The sequence below is a fragment of the Ciconia boyciana genome, chromosome 13, assembly GCF_034638445.1.
Source record: "Ciconia boyciana chromosome 13, ASM3463844v1, whole genome shotgun sequence".
NCBI lineage: Eukaryota > Metazoa > Chordata > Aves > Ciconiiformes > Ciconiidae > Ciconia > Ciconia boyciana.
The window spans coordinates 920,001-937,586 of NC_132946.1; the positions used below are offsets into that span (position 1 = coordinate 920,001).

The 17,586-nt window shown below is 39.9% G+C and overlaps 1 protein-coding gene across 12 annotated transcripts in view; it reads right to left on the minus strand.

Moving 5' to 3' along the window:
* The window catches only part of TNRC6A (trinucleotide repeat containing adaptor 6A), a 53,674-nt gene that overhangs the window by 5,228 nt on the left and 30,860 nt on the right, over positions 1–17,586 (minus strand). For 11 of the 12 annotated variants that reach the window (XM_072878641.1, XM_072878636.1, XM_072878635.1 and 8 more), the window contains 12 exons: positions 10,598–13,186; positions 9,621–9,785; positions 9,267–9,442; positions 8,997–9,077; positions 8,524–8,575; positions 6,921–7,063; positions 6,109–6,246; positions 5,747–5,875; positions 5,560–5,637; positions 5,089–5,299; positions 1,686–1,817; positions 1–118 (listed from right to left, as the gene is read on the minus strand). The exon at positions 1–118 is cut by the window's left edge and continues 41 nt beyond it. In XM_072878641.1, coding sequence (XP_072734742.1) covers positions 1–118; positions 1,686–1,817; positions 5,089–5,299; positions 5,560–5,637; positions 5,747–5,875; positions 6,109–6,246; positions 6,921–7,063; positions 8,524–8,575; positions 8,997–9,077; positions 9,267–9,442; positions 9,621–9,785; positions 10,598–13,186 — 4,012 coding nt within the window. The remainder of the gene's footprint in view (positions 119–1,685; positions 1,818–5,088; positions 5,300–5,559; positions 5,638–5,746; positions 5,876–6,108; positions 6,247–6,920; positions 7,064–8,523; positions 8,576–8,996; positions 9,078–9,266; positions 9,443–9,620; positions 9,786–10,597; positions 13,187–17,586) is intronic. The other variant, XM_072878633.1, reaches the window with a different exon arrangement.

The following is a 17,586-nucleotide window of genomic DNA, read 5'->3' on the forward strand; positions in this document are numbered from 1 at the left end:
GCACGGGGCCAGCCGTCCCCAATAGATCCAGGAGGACTGGCTGGTGAATTACTGCTGTTCATAAAGTCATATGGAACAAACGGAGACTCTTCCAGCCTAAAACCACTTGAAATAGCACCTAATTAAAAAAAAACCAAACAGTCGTCAAATATTTTTCATAGCCAATTTCTATATAGCCATATACATACATATAAAAACATGCCCATGTAAAGCATTCATCAATTATACAGCAACATACTGTCCTCTTACGATGTGAAGTTATACAGGAAGTCATACAGGATTATATAACCCAAAATGAAATGTCTCTGAATAATTCAGGAGAAAACCGTAAGAATAGTCTCCCATGAAATCATCTCATTAAAACAGCATACTTATTAAATGTAAGTAAAATATTAATTCAAGAGGGTAAGAGCATTCTGTGAGACCCCAACTGGATAGCAGGGGTAGTGAATATATTCTGTGATGGGAGGGCTCTTGGGAAGAAACATCTACAAAATCTGAAGGATCTTTAGCTACTGCAAAGCTCTGTAAATTCTACTCATATTCCTGGGAGGGGGGGGAAAAAAAAAAAAAAAAAATCACTGGAGGCAGAGCAAGGAATGAAAGCACTGTACACAATCTACTTGATTCTGTGTAAGTCCTGTAAGGAGAAGTTTAAAGGTTCTTACTCTGCAAAGCCAAAGATATTCTACAGTTCTGAGGGAATAAATGACTTACTAGCTAGTCAATGCAACGTGGAGTTCAAATAATCAAATTCCTAATGCTATTCAGAAAACATGACCTACAGCTAAAGTAACACCAACGCTTCTGTTGGTGTTACAGACTTCTGTTCGTCTGCAACAACCAGGTGAAGTCCAGCAGTGCAGTAGCAGGATATCTCCACTAGATGCTTAAGGCAGCAAGTCATTTCTTAGCAGTAAAACAGCTGACAAATCTAAAAATATCCTAACAATCTCAAGACTGAACAGTAACAGGAGACTAGAGACATTTTATAACTATCTTTAGACACAGACCTTTGTGCTATAGACTCAAATTTTAACTGGATGAGATTTCAAGCAACTGAAACAGTTGAAGTGTCATACGAATCCTGATTACTGGAATGAAATATGAAGCAACCAAGTCCGCCTCCTCTAAAACTAAGTACAGCGATGGTACTAGTCTATCCCTTCTAAGCTCTCCCCATTTTTAGAATGCAAATGTACACATTCATAACCAAAACCTGTAAATAAAAATGTCAGACGCTACCAGAATGCGTGCACACAGAGTTAAATCCCCATAAATCACCTGGAGGCCAAAAGGGTGGAGGAAAAGAAAGCTAGAAAATCTAAAGCTTTTGGTTTAAACATATATGAAGCATTCCAATCCAGATTAAGGTAAAGCTAGTAGCAATAGTCACACTTAAATGAAAGTCTGGTTAAAAAAGGAATTCCGCACGGTATTTCTACTACAGCTCATCACAAGGTCACTTCTGTAAGTAAAAACATTCAAGAAAGCTATGGGCTGCCGTACGAGACAAGCAGCAAGTTTGGCACAGACAACACACTACAAATTCTGACAGGTACAAGCAACACAAGCAACAGTAGTTACAACTACAGGCCTAAATATAGCGAACCTGCATTTTATACACGGAATGTGAAAATCTGATGCATAATGTTAAATGCTACTTAGTGACACGTTTAACATACCATGTTTGCTGGAGTTTTGATCTAATGATGTGTTCACAGAAATGCTGTCTACTGTAGTCCATTTCCTCAATCGAGATTGTGGCTCTTTAATACTGCTCATATCCATGTTTACATTCAAGTTTGAGTTCATTCCTAAAAACAGATATAGCTTATGAAATACAGACTACATGTTTTTCTTCTGCTAATTACCACTATTGTCCTAATAATAATTTAAGAGCGTATTACTATGGTTATTTCATGCTTCCAAGTCTCTGTTTTTGAGAAACATTCTAGCATTTAATACAGTGAACTTACTACAGACAGAAGCTAAGCTAAGCAATGCAAAGCACTCTGAAGTTCTCAGCTGACGTCTTCATGCAAAAATGTCAGTGGAAGAAGCCACTGAGGAAGTTAGAGGAACTAAAATGTAAGCATCTCAAAAATGTGGCATTTCTAACACCAGTCTAGCACCAGCACAACAACTGATCTCATCTGTACAAAGCAGAAGTACTGTACTTTGAAGAGCTACACTTAGTTATAAAAGACACTTTTCTCAGCAGGATGGTGTGCCCGCACTCATCCCTCTTCAGCAGAAGTTACGTACTGGTATCTGCAGTTACCACCTCATTCCCATTCTTATTTGGGCTGTTCAGCAGGACACCTCGCCAGCTTCTGAACCACACTAGCACAGGCAGATAAGCACTCTGCGTGGAACTGCACAAGTAAGACTACTCCCCTCCTCCGTTTATCCTGTTCACACTGCATGAAAACCTCAGTAACAGAAAACAAACAAAACTTATCTTCGCCGGAGAATCAACACAATGCCAACCCAAATCAATCCAAATACCTGTGAGAACCAGCTACTCTGGGCTTGAACAATGTGTCCACGCTTTTGACTTTGGCATGCCTGCTCTCTTTCCAGGTCTGTAGGAATCCTTAATTCACAACCATACCTGGTTACATTTCCAGCCCTTCAGATCTATTCACTTCATTTCTGAAAATAAACCACTACAACATTTTAACTTAGGGCCAGAGACACACAGGGAACTTCTCAAATCTCTACTAGAAACACCTTCATTTGGCACTGGAAACTAGTGCTTAGTTTTGTTCCTAAATTGATATTCACTGCCGTATAGAAGCTGGTTGGTTGGTTTTTTTCATTTGTTTTTCTTAAAGGCATAAGCAGATGTTGATGCCAGAAAAGCAGTCCCTTGAAAAGCCTCACAGAAAGTGCCTTGTAACAGGACAGCGGAGTTTTAAGAAATGTAACAGCTATCAATAGCTGAAACAGAAAAAAGGAAAAGTCCAATCAACCCAGTTTCTGACAGCTCTCCCTCCAGCATTTTGCTGTTGTCAGACCAATACCCTGTGCACAACAATAACCCTTCTTCTAACTCTGAAGAAGCTTGCAGAAGACAGACCTCTAAAACAAGGGTTAGAAAGATCACAGGCTGGCAAATAGGCACATCGAGCTGCTAAGGTTAATGCCAGCCCCTCGGCAGGCACAGCTCCGTATTTGACACCTGTAGACTGAGGGATGAACATCAGTCCCTGGACGTAATCTGGAATTTAAACAGTCTTCCCAGAAGTAATTTTTCATATCCAATTGTGGAAGATTCTATATTGTTCAGCTATACTCACTATTTGGCAGAAAAAGGTATTTTTAATATTAGAAATACTTAATTCTATAAATTAATCAGGATGTGACTGCAGCACTGCCCAACTAGAGAGAAGGACACCCACCCCCAGCCCCCAGTCTCTGCTTTTGATGAACAAATATCTAGTGAATCTCAACAAATTCAGTGCCCCAGAATGTAAACAGGACCTCCCTGCTTTCGTTGCTAGGTCTCCTGATGCTAATATTAGAACATGGAGAAAACAACATACCTGCAAGATTTTCCAGAAGACAACTTGGCAAGTTCAGCTCCTTCTCACATTACTATGCTACTATACTTTGTGCACTTGGAGGATCCTACCAATACTCCTCTGGACTCAATTTTTCACTAAAGGGTGAAGAAATTCCAGCAACTTACTATTTCTACTCTTAAGCTTTTATTTGTGGACTGCGTGTGGCTCCACTTGCTTATATCACTATATAGTACTACTCCAAAGGGATCCCAGAGAATTCTTACATATACGGCAGCAGATTCCCAAGGGATCTCAAAGCAATCTTACATATACTGCAGGTTCCTGAAACGTGGCAATGATTAAGGTGAGAAAGCAGCTACTTAACAATAGTATACAACAATTCAACTCAAGAAATGAAACAGAAAGGAACCTAACGTAGACAGGATGCAATTACTCAGCACGAATTTTGGCAAGAAAGTTAAATATTCCTTTCATTAGGCCTAACAGTGTCTCTAATAGCTAAACAAACTTCATTTTTATGCCTTGACCTTTGAATGAAAGCAGTAGTTAGATCTTGATGTCAATCATCAGCAGCAACTATCAAGCAGCAGCCTGGACTTAAGACTGGCCACAAGCAAAATTCCAGTGTGCCACATGCAGCGCAACAGCATGGCCTGCACCGACCCACTGGCTCCATAACACTCCACCTATAAGCACAAGGATTTCAGCAGCAGTCTCTATTAAACAAAGTTTTCTACAAAGGGCAATGAGAATGCAAAGGAAGTCAGCCCAACAGAAATGACTGGATTAGAGTAACGTAGAAGAAAAGCAAACTGAAGAGGAGGAAAAAAAAATAGGATAAGGAACAAGAGGTAAATGGTATACAGGTGTAGTAAGTATAAGATAGCATTAAAAAGGGACCTAAAGTAAGGAGAAAATATACAAGCCTGGAATTTCTGAAGTAGAAATTGGACAGAAGCCTGGAAATGTAGGGAGAAAGAAACAGGAGATGTTTGTATTTATAAATGTTCAGACATTTTGCCTGAAATGAGACAACCATTCTTTAAAAAAGCAGAGCTAAAAGCTTTCTTTCCTGGACAAAATCACTAAAAGTGAAATCAACATTTTGTTCTACTTATGCAATTCCAGATTCATTGAAAATGATTTTAAAATCCAAAGAAATGAGACAACATCAATGGATTCTTTGTATGGATTCTACTTCTAAAAGTCCTTTAGCTCCAGGAATCATAACTGCAAAAGGACTTTGTATCATCCTCGGGACCCAGAGGATAAAAGAAGAAATAAAAAGAGATAGACATTCTTTAAGAATGTAAAGCATTTTGCACTGAAATACAGCCAGTCACTTCTGGGAATGAGTGCACTTGTGAAAAAAGTTCTCTGGTGAACAAAGGTAACTGGGTAAGCCCTACAAAGAACTACTACTTCCATTAAAATCCTAAGTGCTAACAGGATTACAATCGCTATTGTTTTCAGAGGAGGCAGGCAACGTGAAAGGAAAGGCTGTGCGTCACATAAGCATTAATTGACTGTGTGAACTTAGCACGGAGAAACCCACCTATAGGGAAGCTGCTGAATGCGTTTATTGGCGATGGCCCTTTTTGTAGCTCAGGAGTAGCATGGGGTATGACATTCTCAAGGAAAGATTTCATAGTGGGTTGATGGAGTGACTGCTGTTGAGAGGGTGGAGTCTGCTGCTTCATTAACAGGTTTGGATCAAGCTGGCGGGACTGTTGCATCATCTGTTGCTGCATACTAAGAGATCGACCCTTAAAAAAACAGAGCAGTTACAATATAAATAGGCAAAAGCTTTTCCACATTTAAAGAAAGATAATGAAATGCATCTTTGTGCTCCGTGCATCTTAGCACAGCAAAACCCCAGCATTAAGCTAAGTCACTCCTTTAAAGCTTGTCAATTCCCATTCACTCTTGCACTCGTTAATACACTTTATAACAAGGAATGCAGCTCAGGACGAAAAACAGTTTTTAAAGATAGTTTGAAAAGTTAATAATAAACGTATTTATTTACCTGCTGCTCCTGCTGTTGACGACCACCAGAAGGCATGCTTCTTTGATTCTGCGCTTTTTGCTGCTGAGCCAACAACCGCTAGGAGACAGTGTTTTGTGGTGGTTTTTTTAAGAACAGTTTATAGCTGACGTAAGTCTCTACTTAGACTTTCAAACAGAACACAGAGCGACTAGCTTTGTCAGCTTACCTGTAACTGGGAGATCTGAGAAAGCTGGTTTAACTGGGACAGTTGATTCAACATGGCTACCTGTTGTGGGCCAAAAAGTGGGCTCAGGCCACCGTTGTTTGGTGCATACTTCAGTAATGATACTGGAACCTGCAAAATGGACCAGTATGAAGAGTGACTGACAGTAATGTGCAATTAGTTATACCAGACGTAGAATATCAGAACCTCTGGTCAACAGTTGCCTAGTTTCTGAAACACTCATCAAGCCAAATATGTTTTCAAGTATTTACAGAACAAATATCAGCAACGCCAACAAACAAAAACAATTTTCTGAAGCAGCATTTTGGTAGTTTATACACAGAATGTTTTATGTGCTCGATTACCTGAGGGGATAGTAATGGAGGAGGCACTTGAGCACGTGGATTAGGCTGAGATGAATTAAGAGGTTGTGCTGGAGGCTGCTGCATGCTCCTGGGCTGTGCTGCTATATTACCAACACCAAACATACTGGGATTGCCATTCTGGGGAAAGGATGGACAGTTAGTGACAATAAACCTCTTCTGCTGCTTCTCCCACCCCTATACATTTCAATTAGAAGTTAAACACATATCAATCCCATAGGTAGCTAGGATGTTATATCAAAAGGTTATATATTAAATGCTGTCAAGTAACATGCCAAGGATATGCACACAGCCTTACCTGTCTAACAGAATTCAAGTTTTGCATACCCAGCCCTGCTAGGGAGCCAAGGGCTTGGTTAGGTAGTGCATTATTTGAAGGGGGAAGCTTCAGGTTTTGATTGGACATAAACTGCATGTTTTGGGACTCGTCTGCTACAATGCCATCCTGATTGGACAGACAAACCGATGCGCAACAACCAGCCAGCAAGCAAGCAGAAGGGAGAAACCATTGCCAGGAACAGAAGGGAAGAGTCACATGACAGTCCAGCACCAGCAGGAAATAGGCAGAAAACAAAAGAGATCAGGTTAGTCATTTGCACTGCAAGTGGGCTACAGAAAGTGCTTAGTATTATATATCAGTAAGTTAAAAAGAACAAAACATATCTTGTGGATTAACAAGAAAGCCCCAAATTTCCTCTCCACTAAACGCAGAAAGCTAAGGAGCGCACAGATAACTACTCGGAATGCAGAGTCAAAGAAGTTTAGAAGTGTCCACCAGTAAGACACCTACTAACCTTATCAAAGTAAGGACCGCGATCCATGGAAGACTCTTTGGAAATTTGAGGACGAGAACCAGGGCCTTTTCCAACCACACGGTTGTAATCTCCAACATTGAGGCCATGCTTATCCATCTCCATTCGCTTATCTTGCAATAACCCTAAGAAAAGGTGAGAGATGTGACTACAACATTGCATGAAAGATTATTCAGTTTTCCAGATACACTAGAAACCAGTTTATGCTTATGAAGGGCTCAACTAATACTGCTCTCAAGCTAGATACTAAGACAAGAAAACATCAGTTTAGCTTTAAACTCTCTGGGCTTTACTGAAAAGGGAAAGGAAACACTATGAATCGATGGCTACAGACAACTTAGAACTTGAAATCAGCAAAGCGTCAACAGATTTTGCTAGGCTTCACAAAAATATTATTCTCAGTTTTCTCTTAAAACCAAGAATGTATAATTGTTTAAACTTGAGTTTCCACTTGTGAATGCCACTTTTTTTTTTGTAGCAATAAGCATTGTCTTGGCTTTGAAGTAATATCTTTATCACATCCCCTACATTTGTGTAATATTTCAGAGGCCCTTTAATTTGACTCAGTTAAGAAAAAAAACCTATGTAGCTAAAACAACAAACCCAAACCAACCAACCAAAAAGCGAATCTCACAAATTTAAAGTATTTGTGTTTATTAAAAGCAAAATTTAAGTTATCTTTTATCATTAATTCCACTAGGCAAGCTAGAAGATCAAAATAGAAGCAGTAATAAAGGAGTCCATTTAATACTTCATTGCATACAGTGTAAGAGAATTGCTTTCCAAGCAGATGTTTTAAATTCAAATTTTAAAAAAATTGAAATAATTTAAATGAGGCTTGCCATTAATACTAAAATCTAAAATTCAAAGAACAATTTCTTTACACAATAGGCTATGAGCCCCAAAGTGAAAATACCCGATTTTAAAGTTGAATAGAAAGAGTGCAACTACAATAAAACCTACAATGCTACAATTACTTTTAATTAAATATTCTATTGTTATAATACATTGTTATTAATGTATTAAAGAATTACACTATTTTTTAATTTGCTAGAGGAATCATAACAGTCAGTGGATTCAAATAAAAATAAAACTGCTCACAAGTCATTTCACACTCAGGTTTAAACGTTTCTAAAATAATTGTTCAGTATTAATTTAGTTCTTAGAACTGAAAACGTGTTTCCAAGAATGACCCACAATGAGCGAGTGTGGTATTCGGAACGTTTCCGTTCATATTTAGTGAAGGTATCCAGAAGGCAATCTAGACACTTATATTACAAGAAACAAACCCACCACACCCCGACAACATTCCTTCATGTCAGCTTAATACATATAAGCTTAGCTTGATTTATGGATAACATTACTATAGCAACCAGGTGATTCAGGTGTGTAGCATTACTCAGACACACAAGTTTTTTTCTCTACAAGGGTACTCCTTTTCCTTAGGGAAACATATATTTAACTATATATAGCTATAACTATATATTATATACAGCTTTTAAAAAGTAATTTACAGAAGGATATAAACTAAGAGAGAGACTGGAAAGGAAAGCAGTAAAACCCAGCTAGGGTCTCCTATTCTTACCTCCAGACATGTCCATCTTATTGCTCTGTATGGTTTCTTCTGGTGATTCTCTCTGAAGTAATAAAATGAATCATAATTATTTAATAATAGTATTTTTAAAAGCTAAAACAAAGATTCCTATATACTATTTCAATTCAAACCTGCAAGAAAAAAAAATCGAGACAAATCAGATGCTATTTTAAAGCATTTTCTCCCTTTAGTTGTTACCCAACTGAAAACAGGTATCTTCACCAAAATACGTATATAACTAAGTAAAACATCAGACTACTGGATGAACACCCGGGTAGTGTTTACAAACCCACTTTTCATCAATAAATAGGATGCAAAGAAAAGGGATGGGTGACAGGAAAGAAACAGAAGTAAAAAGAAAAATACTATGACAATGAACACTAGGCAATGAAGCATTTCAATCTTTGTGCATTATAACTAGCACTGTAAGAAGGCAGTAAAGCCAGGTAAAGGTAAATACTTACTGAAAAACTGAGATTTGTGAATTGCTTAATGAATGGATTGATCCATGCTTCATCTTGCTTATTTCCACCTTTCATTATTCCCTTAAAAACAGAAAGGAATTCCTGTGATACTCAGAAGATGTTTACCACCTACTGCTTAAATTACATCATAAAATGTTATGAATGAAGATTAAAGCTTCCTGGTACTCCACTCGGTGCAGCAATCTGTTCTGACTTAGCTTTTTGAAATGACAACAGTGCAAAAAAACCTTGACTCAACCTCCTCATTACCTTTGTGGGCATTTTTTTCATATATGGTGGCCAATTTAAAGACGGGTTAGCTTCTTGTGAAGAACTGCTGTTCCACATTCCAATCTCTACATCCTCCTCTTCCTCCCAGCTGGTCTGACGACTGCCTGTCAATGGCATATCATCTCCACACCAACTATCTTGCATAGATTTAGGCCCTGGTTGTGAAAAAAATCCAGCACATTAACATTTCAGTAGCAACTGACTGCCCTTAACACAGAAGTTAGCTTGATTTTTACTTCCAGATAAAAAAGCCCTCAAAAATGTAAAGTTTCTATAGAGGCATTTCACTGTCCTCAATTACCTTTATTCAGAGATGACGCAGAAAACACTCACCAGGTTTATTTGAAGCCTGTTGACCAAGAGAAGCGTTTCCCCAGCCAGAGGTGCCTGCTGCATCGCTGATGGGTTCTCCCCAGCTAGTACCAGTATCCATGGGTTTACCCCACGCTGAAGTTCCATTATCTACAGTAGTGGCTGGAGTAGAAGGCTCTCCCCAACCTTTTTAAAGCAGTACGAGTTATTGGCATGTTTTTAAGCAGGATTTTAAAAGCTATCTAAAGACTCAAGTGTTTTGCCTTTTCTAGATCCATAACATACAATAAAAAGCATATTAGTACACATTTACATTTTGTATGAAGGTAATTATTACAATTGCAAGCTGTTCCATAAAGAAATATAACCACAAAAATACAAATTTTGTACGTAAAGAATTACATTTTGACAATAGAAATTTCTAAGATACTAAGTTCCTAAGAGCTGCTCATTATATTTAAGCTACTCCTCTTCACAGCTGAAAGAGACAGAGCACAAAATACTTCATAAACACCACTCAGGCTCATCTGCAAGTACCGTTATTCACTGCTCCCAAAACTACAAGATCAGAAAGTCTGATCTTGAGTCCATATAAAACCATCACCCTTCATTCTGTCCTGTAGCAGCTCAACGCTTTTTCGGGGGGCTCTTTGGCAACATTACGTTTTAACTGCTTTAGAATTAAATGAAGAAAACTACTTTCATTCCACAGATACTATTTTAAATATTTTCTCTGTGTTCCCACACCCCAGAATTCAAGCAGAGCTGTCTAGTCTTTATTACTCAAGCTATTTAAACTAGAACAGATCTTCCAATCTGTATAAAAATATCAAACGTCTACAAGCATTGCTGCTGGTTTTTTTTAATAAATAAAAACGGTACTTCATTGGCACCTTCCCCCTTCCACTTTGAAACGAAAATATCGTTATATGAAGCAAGAACAAAATAATTGTTTACAATTAGCAGAAAGCACAAATTTGCGTAAAACCAAGTCTTACCAGAACCCGAACTGCTCTCCTTGCTAGACATGGCACTTGAAGACAGTAGCTGCTGATGTACCTGTGCTTGCTGGTCTGAACTGCTGCTACTGTTTGGGACATTTTTATTCCACATATTCACATTTTTGTAGTTGTATTTGCTTGGATCACCCCAAGCAGAAGTTCCATCATCAATTTCCATTTTACGGCGTATTGATTCAGGGGACGGCTCCTCCCAGCCAGTGGGCTCTTCCTCCTTTGCTGGTGCCGGCATGGGTCCACCCAGCCAGCCTGACCCTGGGGGTTTGCTTGTGGCAGATGGTGCTCCCCAAGAGCCAACGTCTTGTTTGTTCCATTCTGGAGAGTTGATTGGCTTGGATGAATCCCCCCAACCTTGGGGCTGATTGGATTTCGGAGGGTCTCCCCAGCCCTGGTTCTGATTAGACTTTGCAGGCTCATCCCATCCTGAAGAATTATTTGCGTTTGTATTATTACCTCCCCAAGTAACAGAATTTGATTTACCTGGCTCATTCCAACCAGATACTGATCTGTCACTGTCGCTACCTCCTGAACTGGATTTCTTAGCCTCACCCCAATGGTTACTTCTTGAGTTTTCGCCCCAGCTGTCACCAGCAGAAACTGCCCATCCCTGGCTGGCCTTTTGTCCATCTACCCATCCCTGTTTGATCTTCTGTGCGTCATTCCAAGATGACTTTTCCTCTTTGCCACTTCCCCACGATTGATTGCTCTTGACCATTACTGTAGCAGCAGAATCTTCTTCCCACCCCCCTTGGCTGTTTGACCCTTTGGAGTCTCCCCACCTTGTAGCAGACTTTGGATCTCCCCACCCTGATACAGATGAGGTATCATTATTGTTAGGGCTAGGTCTATCCACACATCCCCCTGAGCTGGAAGTCTGTGTCACAGAGCCTCCCCAGGCCTCTGTCCCATTGTCAGTTTTTCTTTCACCCCTTGGTGATGTTTCGGTATCCCAGGCAGTGTTCTGTTTGATTGGAGTCTGTCCCCAACCAGAGTTGGAAAGGACGCGTGGATCTAAGTCAGTTCTGTTCACTATACTTTGGAGTAATGCATGCTGGTCAACTTTCCTCCTCTCTCGATTCTGTCCTTCTGTAGTTACTCTGTCTTCGTGGCATCCAGTGCTCTCTGAACTACCTTCGCTGTCCCCCGTACCTGTTTTGGCCCATGCGCTGTTCTGTTCAGTTATCTGAGAAGCAGCAGAACTCTGGCTGTTAAGGTCATCCTCCTCAGTAGATTTCCATCCATTTGTAAACTTCCTGCTGTTTCCATTCACGCTTTCATTGGAATGCTGATTACTAGGCAGTTTACTCCATTCGCCGTTTGAAATGTTAGTGCCAGTGTTTTGTGCAGGGTTGCCCCATCCTCTTCTACTCCCGCCAGCACTGGCACCATTTCCACTTCCCCATGGCATATTCTGGGAGTTGACTGTCCCTGCCTCCCATACCCCTCCTCCTTTATTCCCATTGATTTGAAAGTTAGTGCTGCCAGGCCCGCTAATGCCTGGCTGCATTAGAGTTGCATTCACAGTGTCACCATTAGCTTGGCTGTTTGGGCCTGAACATTTGTCTCCAGAGTAATTAGAACCATAGGCACCCCATGTAGTACCGTAAGATCCACCATTTTTTGTCTCACCATTGCTAAGATGAGAAATGGAAGTGCCATTTGTAACTGGAGAGGCCTGAATCTGAGAATGATTCATTGTGCTCACACGCCAGGCCCCATGCCCTGTATTGTTAGGCAGTTCGTTAATCTGCACTGAACCAGCAGAGTTTGGTAAACTAGAGGTCATAAAGTTAGTAGTGTTATTTGGTCCATTCATTTCAGTGTTAAGGTTTTGAGGTTGCCCACTGAATGAAACCTTCCTTGTACCATTTACTTCAGAATCACAATTTTCCTGAAGGCTTCCCCAGGAACCATGGGCTGAACCACCCACTTTAGAGTTAATACTCTGACTATTAGATATCTGACCTATGGTACTGCACTGAATATTTGTGCCAGGATTACCACTCCCTACAGACCCTTTCAGGGCATGTCCATTGTTCTCCAATACAGGCCAGGCACCATGGTTGCCATTTGAATTCAAAGTGCTTGGATTTAACCCTCCATTTGATGAAGAGTTTATGGTGCCCCAAGCATTCATTCTATTGTTGCTACTTTCAGATTTGCTGTCAGGAGCATCCACAGAAACTTGACATGTGCTTATTATGGTTCCATGGGATAAACCCCACGGCCCATTAATACTTCCATTGCCCACATTATTGCTGTTGCTACCAACCACAAACTTATTTTGAGAACCATGTCCAATGCCATTTCGAATGCCATCATTTTCACCACCTGTGCTCCCTGAAGCCATTATAACGAGGTTTCTCTCTGACCCAGAGCTAGAGGCAGAGTCAGTGTCCATACATTCTGATGTCAACTCTGGGTCACTGCCAGTGATTGATGGCCATGCTTCTTTGTCAGAGCCGTCTACAATAACTTTATCCCAGTTTGTGCTGGAGTCACTATTTGAAGAGACTGGTCCCCAGTGAGAATTTTCATAATGGGATCCTAGACCACTGTGGTTCAGATCTAAAGAGAAGGAAAGTCCAAGAGCATTATTATAAATGTAGTATTACTACTTCATTAAACAGAACAGGGAAAAAAATAACATATAAAGACACTAAGCCAAGGATTATTTTGCTTAATACTACAGTCACTGAAGATGACAGAGAAAGCTTTCGAGTACAGCTGTTCAGAACACAGCCACACGCATAACCTAGAACGCTTCTCACCAGCATGCAAAGTCGCACTCTCACAAAAAGCACAAAGCAGCACTCCTAAAGGTATGGTTCTTTTTTTCCCCAGAGAAATAGGTTTTTAAAAAATACTCTATATCACCATATACAAAGTATTTTGTAAAAACTTATACATATTAAAAACTAAAATACTATATGAAATCAAAGACATTCTGAAAGGCAGAAATCTAAACAGGGTATTACACTGACCTAGTAAGACCAGTTGCTGTGTGACAATAGCCAGAGAAACACACACCCTCCCCCCCATTAAAAAAACATTCTGTAAGATTTCTTAAGTACAAGTTAAAGATACTTTCTTTTATACACCAATAATCAGAGACAAAAAAAAATCACAAGACCAATCGAAAGTTCTGCTGCTGCAGAAGTACAGATTAAACACAGCAGCTGAACTGATACTTCTCATTTTCATTTATATGAGAACTATTGTTTCTTTTTCAATACATAAGCTGATTATGTCTGGGAATCCAGACGACGTACATCCTAATTAACTTATTAACTTTTCATGGTTAAATACATGCACCATGGAGTATGTGCTATAAAATAAGGGATATCAATTTTCATCTCCTATGTCTAAAGCTTTACTGCGGAGACACCCCCCAAAACTGTTAAATCAAAACAGTCAGACAGGTGTACCAGGAGATGAAACTAGGGAAGCGTGAAGCGTGTGAAAAACAGTAATGAAGTTGGCAACAGAACACAAGTGCATAATGTCAGTGAAGTTTTTTACTTAGTATTTCCCTGAACTGAAAGAAAAACCATACTAGTGTACGCTCAATTGCTGCATACGTAGCAAACTATGCTTCTCTGCCCATTACAACATTCAGTTTTTTTAAAAAAGAAACTGTCAACTTTTCTTAATATTGTTCCCTTTTTTGCCTTTACTTAGAATATTCAAAATATATGTACCTAAAGGTGGGAGGAAAAAAAAGTTTTATAGCTCCTGCTCATTCTTAATGGATTTTTACAGCACGTGCCTTACATCTGACTAGAAAAGGTACGGTTGCTTTGCCTGATACCTTCATGAAATTGTTCATGTTAACAGACAGGGCTAATAGTAACAAAGGGCTACAAGTATCAATCCTTCCTTTTCTCAAAAGCTATTTCAAGAACATTTAGGGACTGTCTACTTGAAAAACGTAACGCTAATTTATAAGCCTCTTGTGTTTCCAAGAAACACACGTCAATTGTGAAGTCTGGAAGGAAGCTGCCAGTCTGACCAGCTTCTCCCTTCTGCTACAAGGGGTGCCAACTCTGCACCAGCACCGAAGCACCAAACTGATGCCCACCAAGCCCTACCTACAGCTCAGTAACAAGTAACAGACTCACAACTACTCTATTAAAAATGTTAGTCATAATTGCCACCTACTACTTTTGGCAATAGCTCAGCTCTCAAATGCAGGCATCATTTGGGGGGAGCCTGTTCTCAGCGCTCCAACTCAACCGCAAAAAGGCTTGATGTGGTTTATCGTGTGTAAGCATGACTGACCAATCTGAAGAGAAGCACAGTTGATGTAGGTTTAAAAAGAGACCTTGTTTCAGTGCTTCCATCTCTCAAAAGGAATTTAAGAACACCATGACAAGCAGAAAATCCCACATTTTTAAATCAGAGTAACAAATTTTAAATACTACATTATTTGAATTTATGATCTTGATGATGTATAAGGAAACAGGAAGGAACAAATTAAAGAAATCTTACATTTAAGTTACTATAGACAGTTTACTGAGTATTAAACTGATGGGCAACAAGTTTTTAATTAAAAATTTAATTAATTTTTAATCAACATCAACATTATTAATCCTACAGTGAAAAAGAATCTAACCAAAACCCCTGCCTCCAACAGTACACATAGCTCGGAGCAGCATAGAGCGGATCCCCCTCTGCTCCTCCAGCAACCAGGACGATGGGAGCTTGAGAGCGTCGAAGCAATCAGTTAAGCTTCACATAGGAACTACAAGATGAGAAACAAGGATGCTGGCACAGCAATTTGGAAGAGAGAGTAGTGGAAAAAGACCTGTGGCAGGTAGAAATAGCGCTGCAATAGTTAGAAGCGCCTGGCAGCTCCACAGTCTTGAAGGAGAGAACCACACAGCATCCTTGCGAGAACTGGAAGACATTCGTTCGGCTGAATGTAACCCAGAACCGCCTATTAATGCGTTACTAGAAAAAAACACTGTAGTATCTGAGCAATTGTCTAACAAAACCCAGGATTTCAAATCTCACACTGATATTTTAAAAAAGACGTTTAACCTATATTAAAAGACTAATCAGAGTTACGAGCTGTCTGCACACTCATGAACGAGAGAATCAACAGCATCAAAAGCTGCCCTAACAAAACAAAATCTTGATTACATAATCATCATCCCAACAACATGATCAATTTTAAAAAAGAACACAAAAGTATACAGATGGCAAACAGCCTGAATTCAGTGTGGAGAAAGAGATACAGGTTATGACTACAAGCCAGAGTGAAATGGTAAACCATCCCCAATTTGCACAACAATAGAATACATAAAAAGAAAAATTGTATTTATTAAAATTCTATTATACTAATTTAGATGTGATACACAGTTTGTAACAAGCCAATACACAAACAGCATATAATCATTACTTTCCAGTCATCCAGAATTTTATCCCATTACACACAAAACTACCTTGACTAACAGCCTTTCTCCTGGACATCAATGTGCGTTAGTGATTTCTCGTATGAGCCACTCTTCTGAAATATTCCTATCTGAATCTCCACAACCCAAGAACTTCTGAGATTAACTATACAAATACTGAATAAGCAAGGTATTCTCTCTGATTTTTCGTATCTGGCAGATACCACAAAAACACCCTCAAAATCGAAAAATTACAGCTGCCAACATACCACATTTGGTGCCCAGCAAAACAAGCCACTAACAGCCTACTCTTGGTTTTCTCCCCAAAACCATTCAGAAGCTGCAACTGAACTTTCGCTGCTTAAATCCTGGACAAAAAAAAAAAGAAACTTACACAAACCTGAGTTTCTTTAAAATTCAGTAATCTGCTAATATTTTTTCAATAATTTGTAATTTAATAATATAACGCTTTCTAGCAATGAGTCACCCCTGCAGGAAATGTTTGCTGTATGTATTTTCTGAAGTAGTTTGTTTGTTTTGAAGTACCATCACATGGCCTAAACTAAACAGTAGGACTGAGAAGTGTAAATTAAGAAATATCTGAACCTTGCTCCCTCCGTCTCCTTTTCCAGTTCCAGTACGTGCTGGTACCCCCAGACTGTCAATACTATACCTTCCCAATACTGTACCTTCAGGCCTTATGAAAAAACACATTTTAGTATGTGTTTTTAAACAAGCTTAAACAAGCTTTTTAGCTTTTAGTAAACAAGCTAAAAAGCACCTTCATTACAAAATGACAAAACCAGAAAAATAAAACCTGTTTGTTAACATCACGTATCTGTTTCTCTGTGGTAGAGAAAAAGGTCTTGAAGTCTGTGTGTGTCTCCTTAAAGTACTCCAGCCCAAGAATTAGTAGATGTAGCTGTTTGCCTCCGCAATAGTTTCCTAGCTGTTAATGCGAGACAGGAAAGCTGCCAGGACAAGGGTACAGCGTTCCTCTGCGCCTAACCCAGCACAGCTGGCCGCTCTCCTAAAAGGGACCGTCCCGCACACCCTCCCTCTCCCCGCACGGGCTCTGGCCCTGACTTGTGCTGGACTGAAGACCCCTGCAGCGCTGCGGTGACCCAGGACAGCTCGCTGGGCCACGGGGAAAAGATGAACCCTCAGGTTAGTTTTGCATCGCATGAAGAAGCTGCAGGGACTTGTTAAGTGGCCAAATTCAACACAAGGGAAGAGAGGGGAGGGAAGAGGAGAGGAAGATTAACATCACCCCTTTGAGAGCAGTCTTCAAGGCAAACAGAAGAGATGCAACATGAAACGTTCTCCTAAGCACTGTGCCCACAGCAGCCCGGCGGGTACCTGGCACCGCCAGAAACAGAGCCAGCACAAACCATCCTACAGCACTATCTGCGTTACCCCAGAGCATTTCATACGGCATGTCCCCAAGTCCTCATACAGCACATTCGCTCCAAAACATTACTTAAAAATAAACAGCAAGTGTCCTTCACAATCCTATCCAGCAAACATACACAGCTGTAGGCCTCCACATACGTGCTACCCCAGCATAAACTC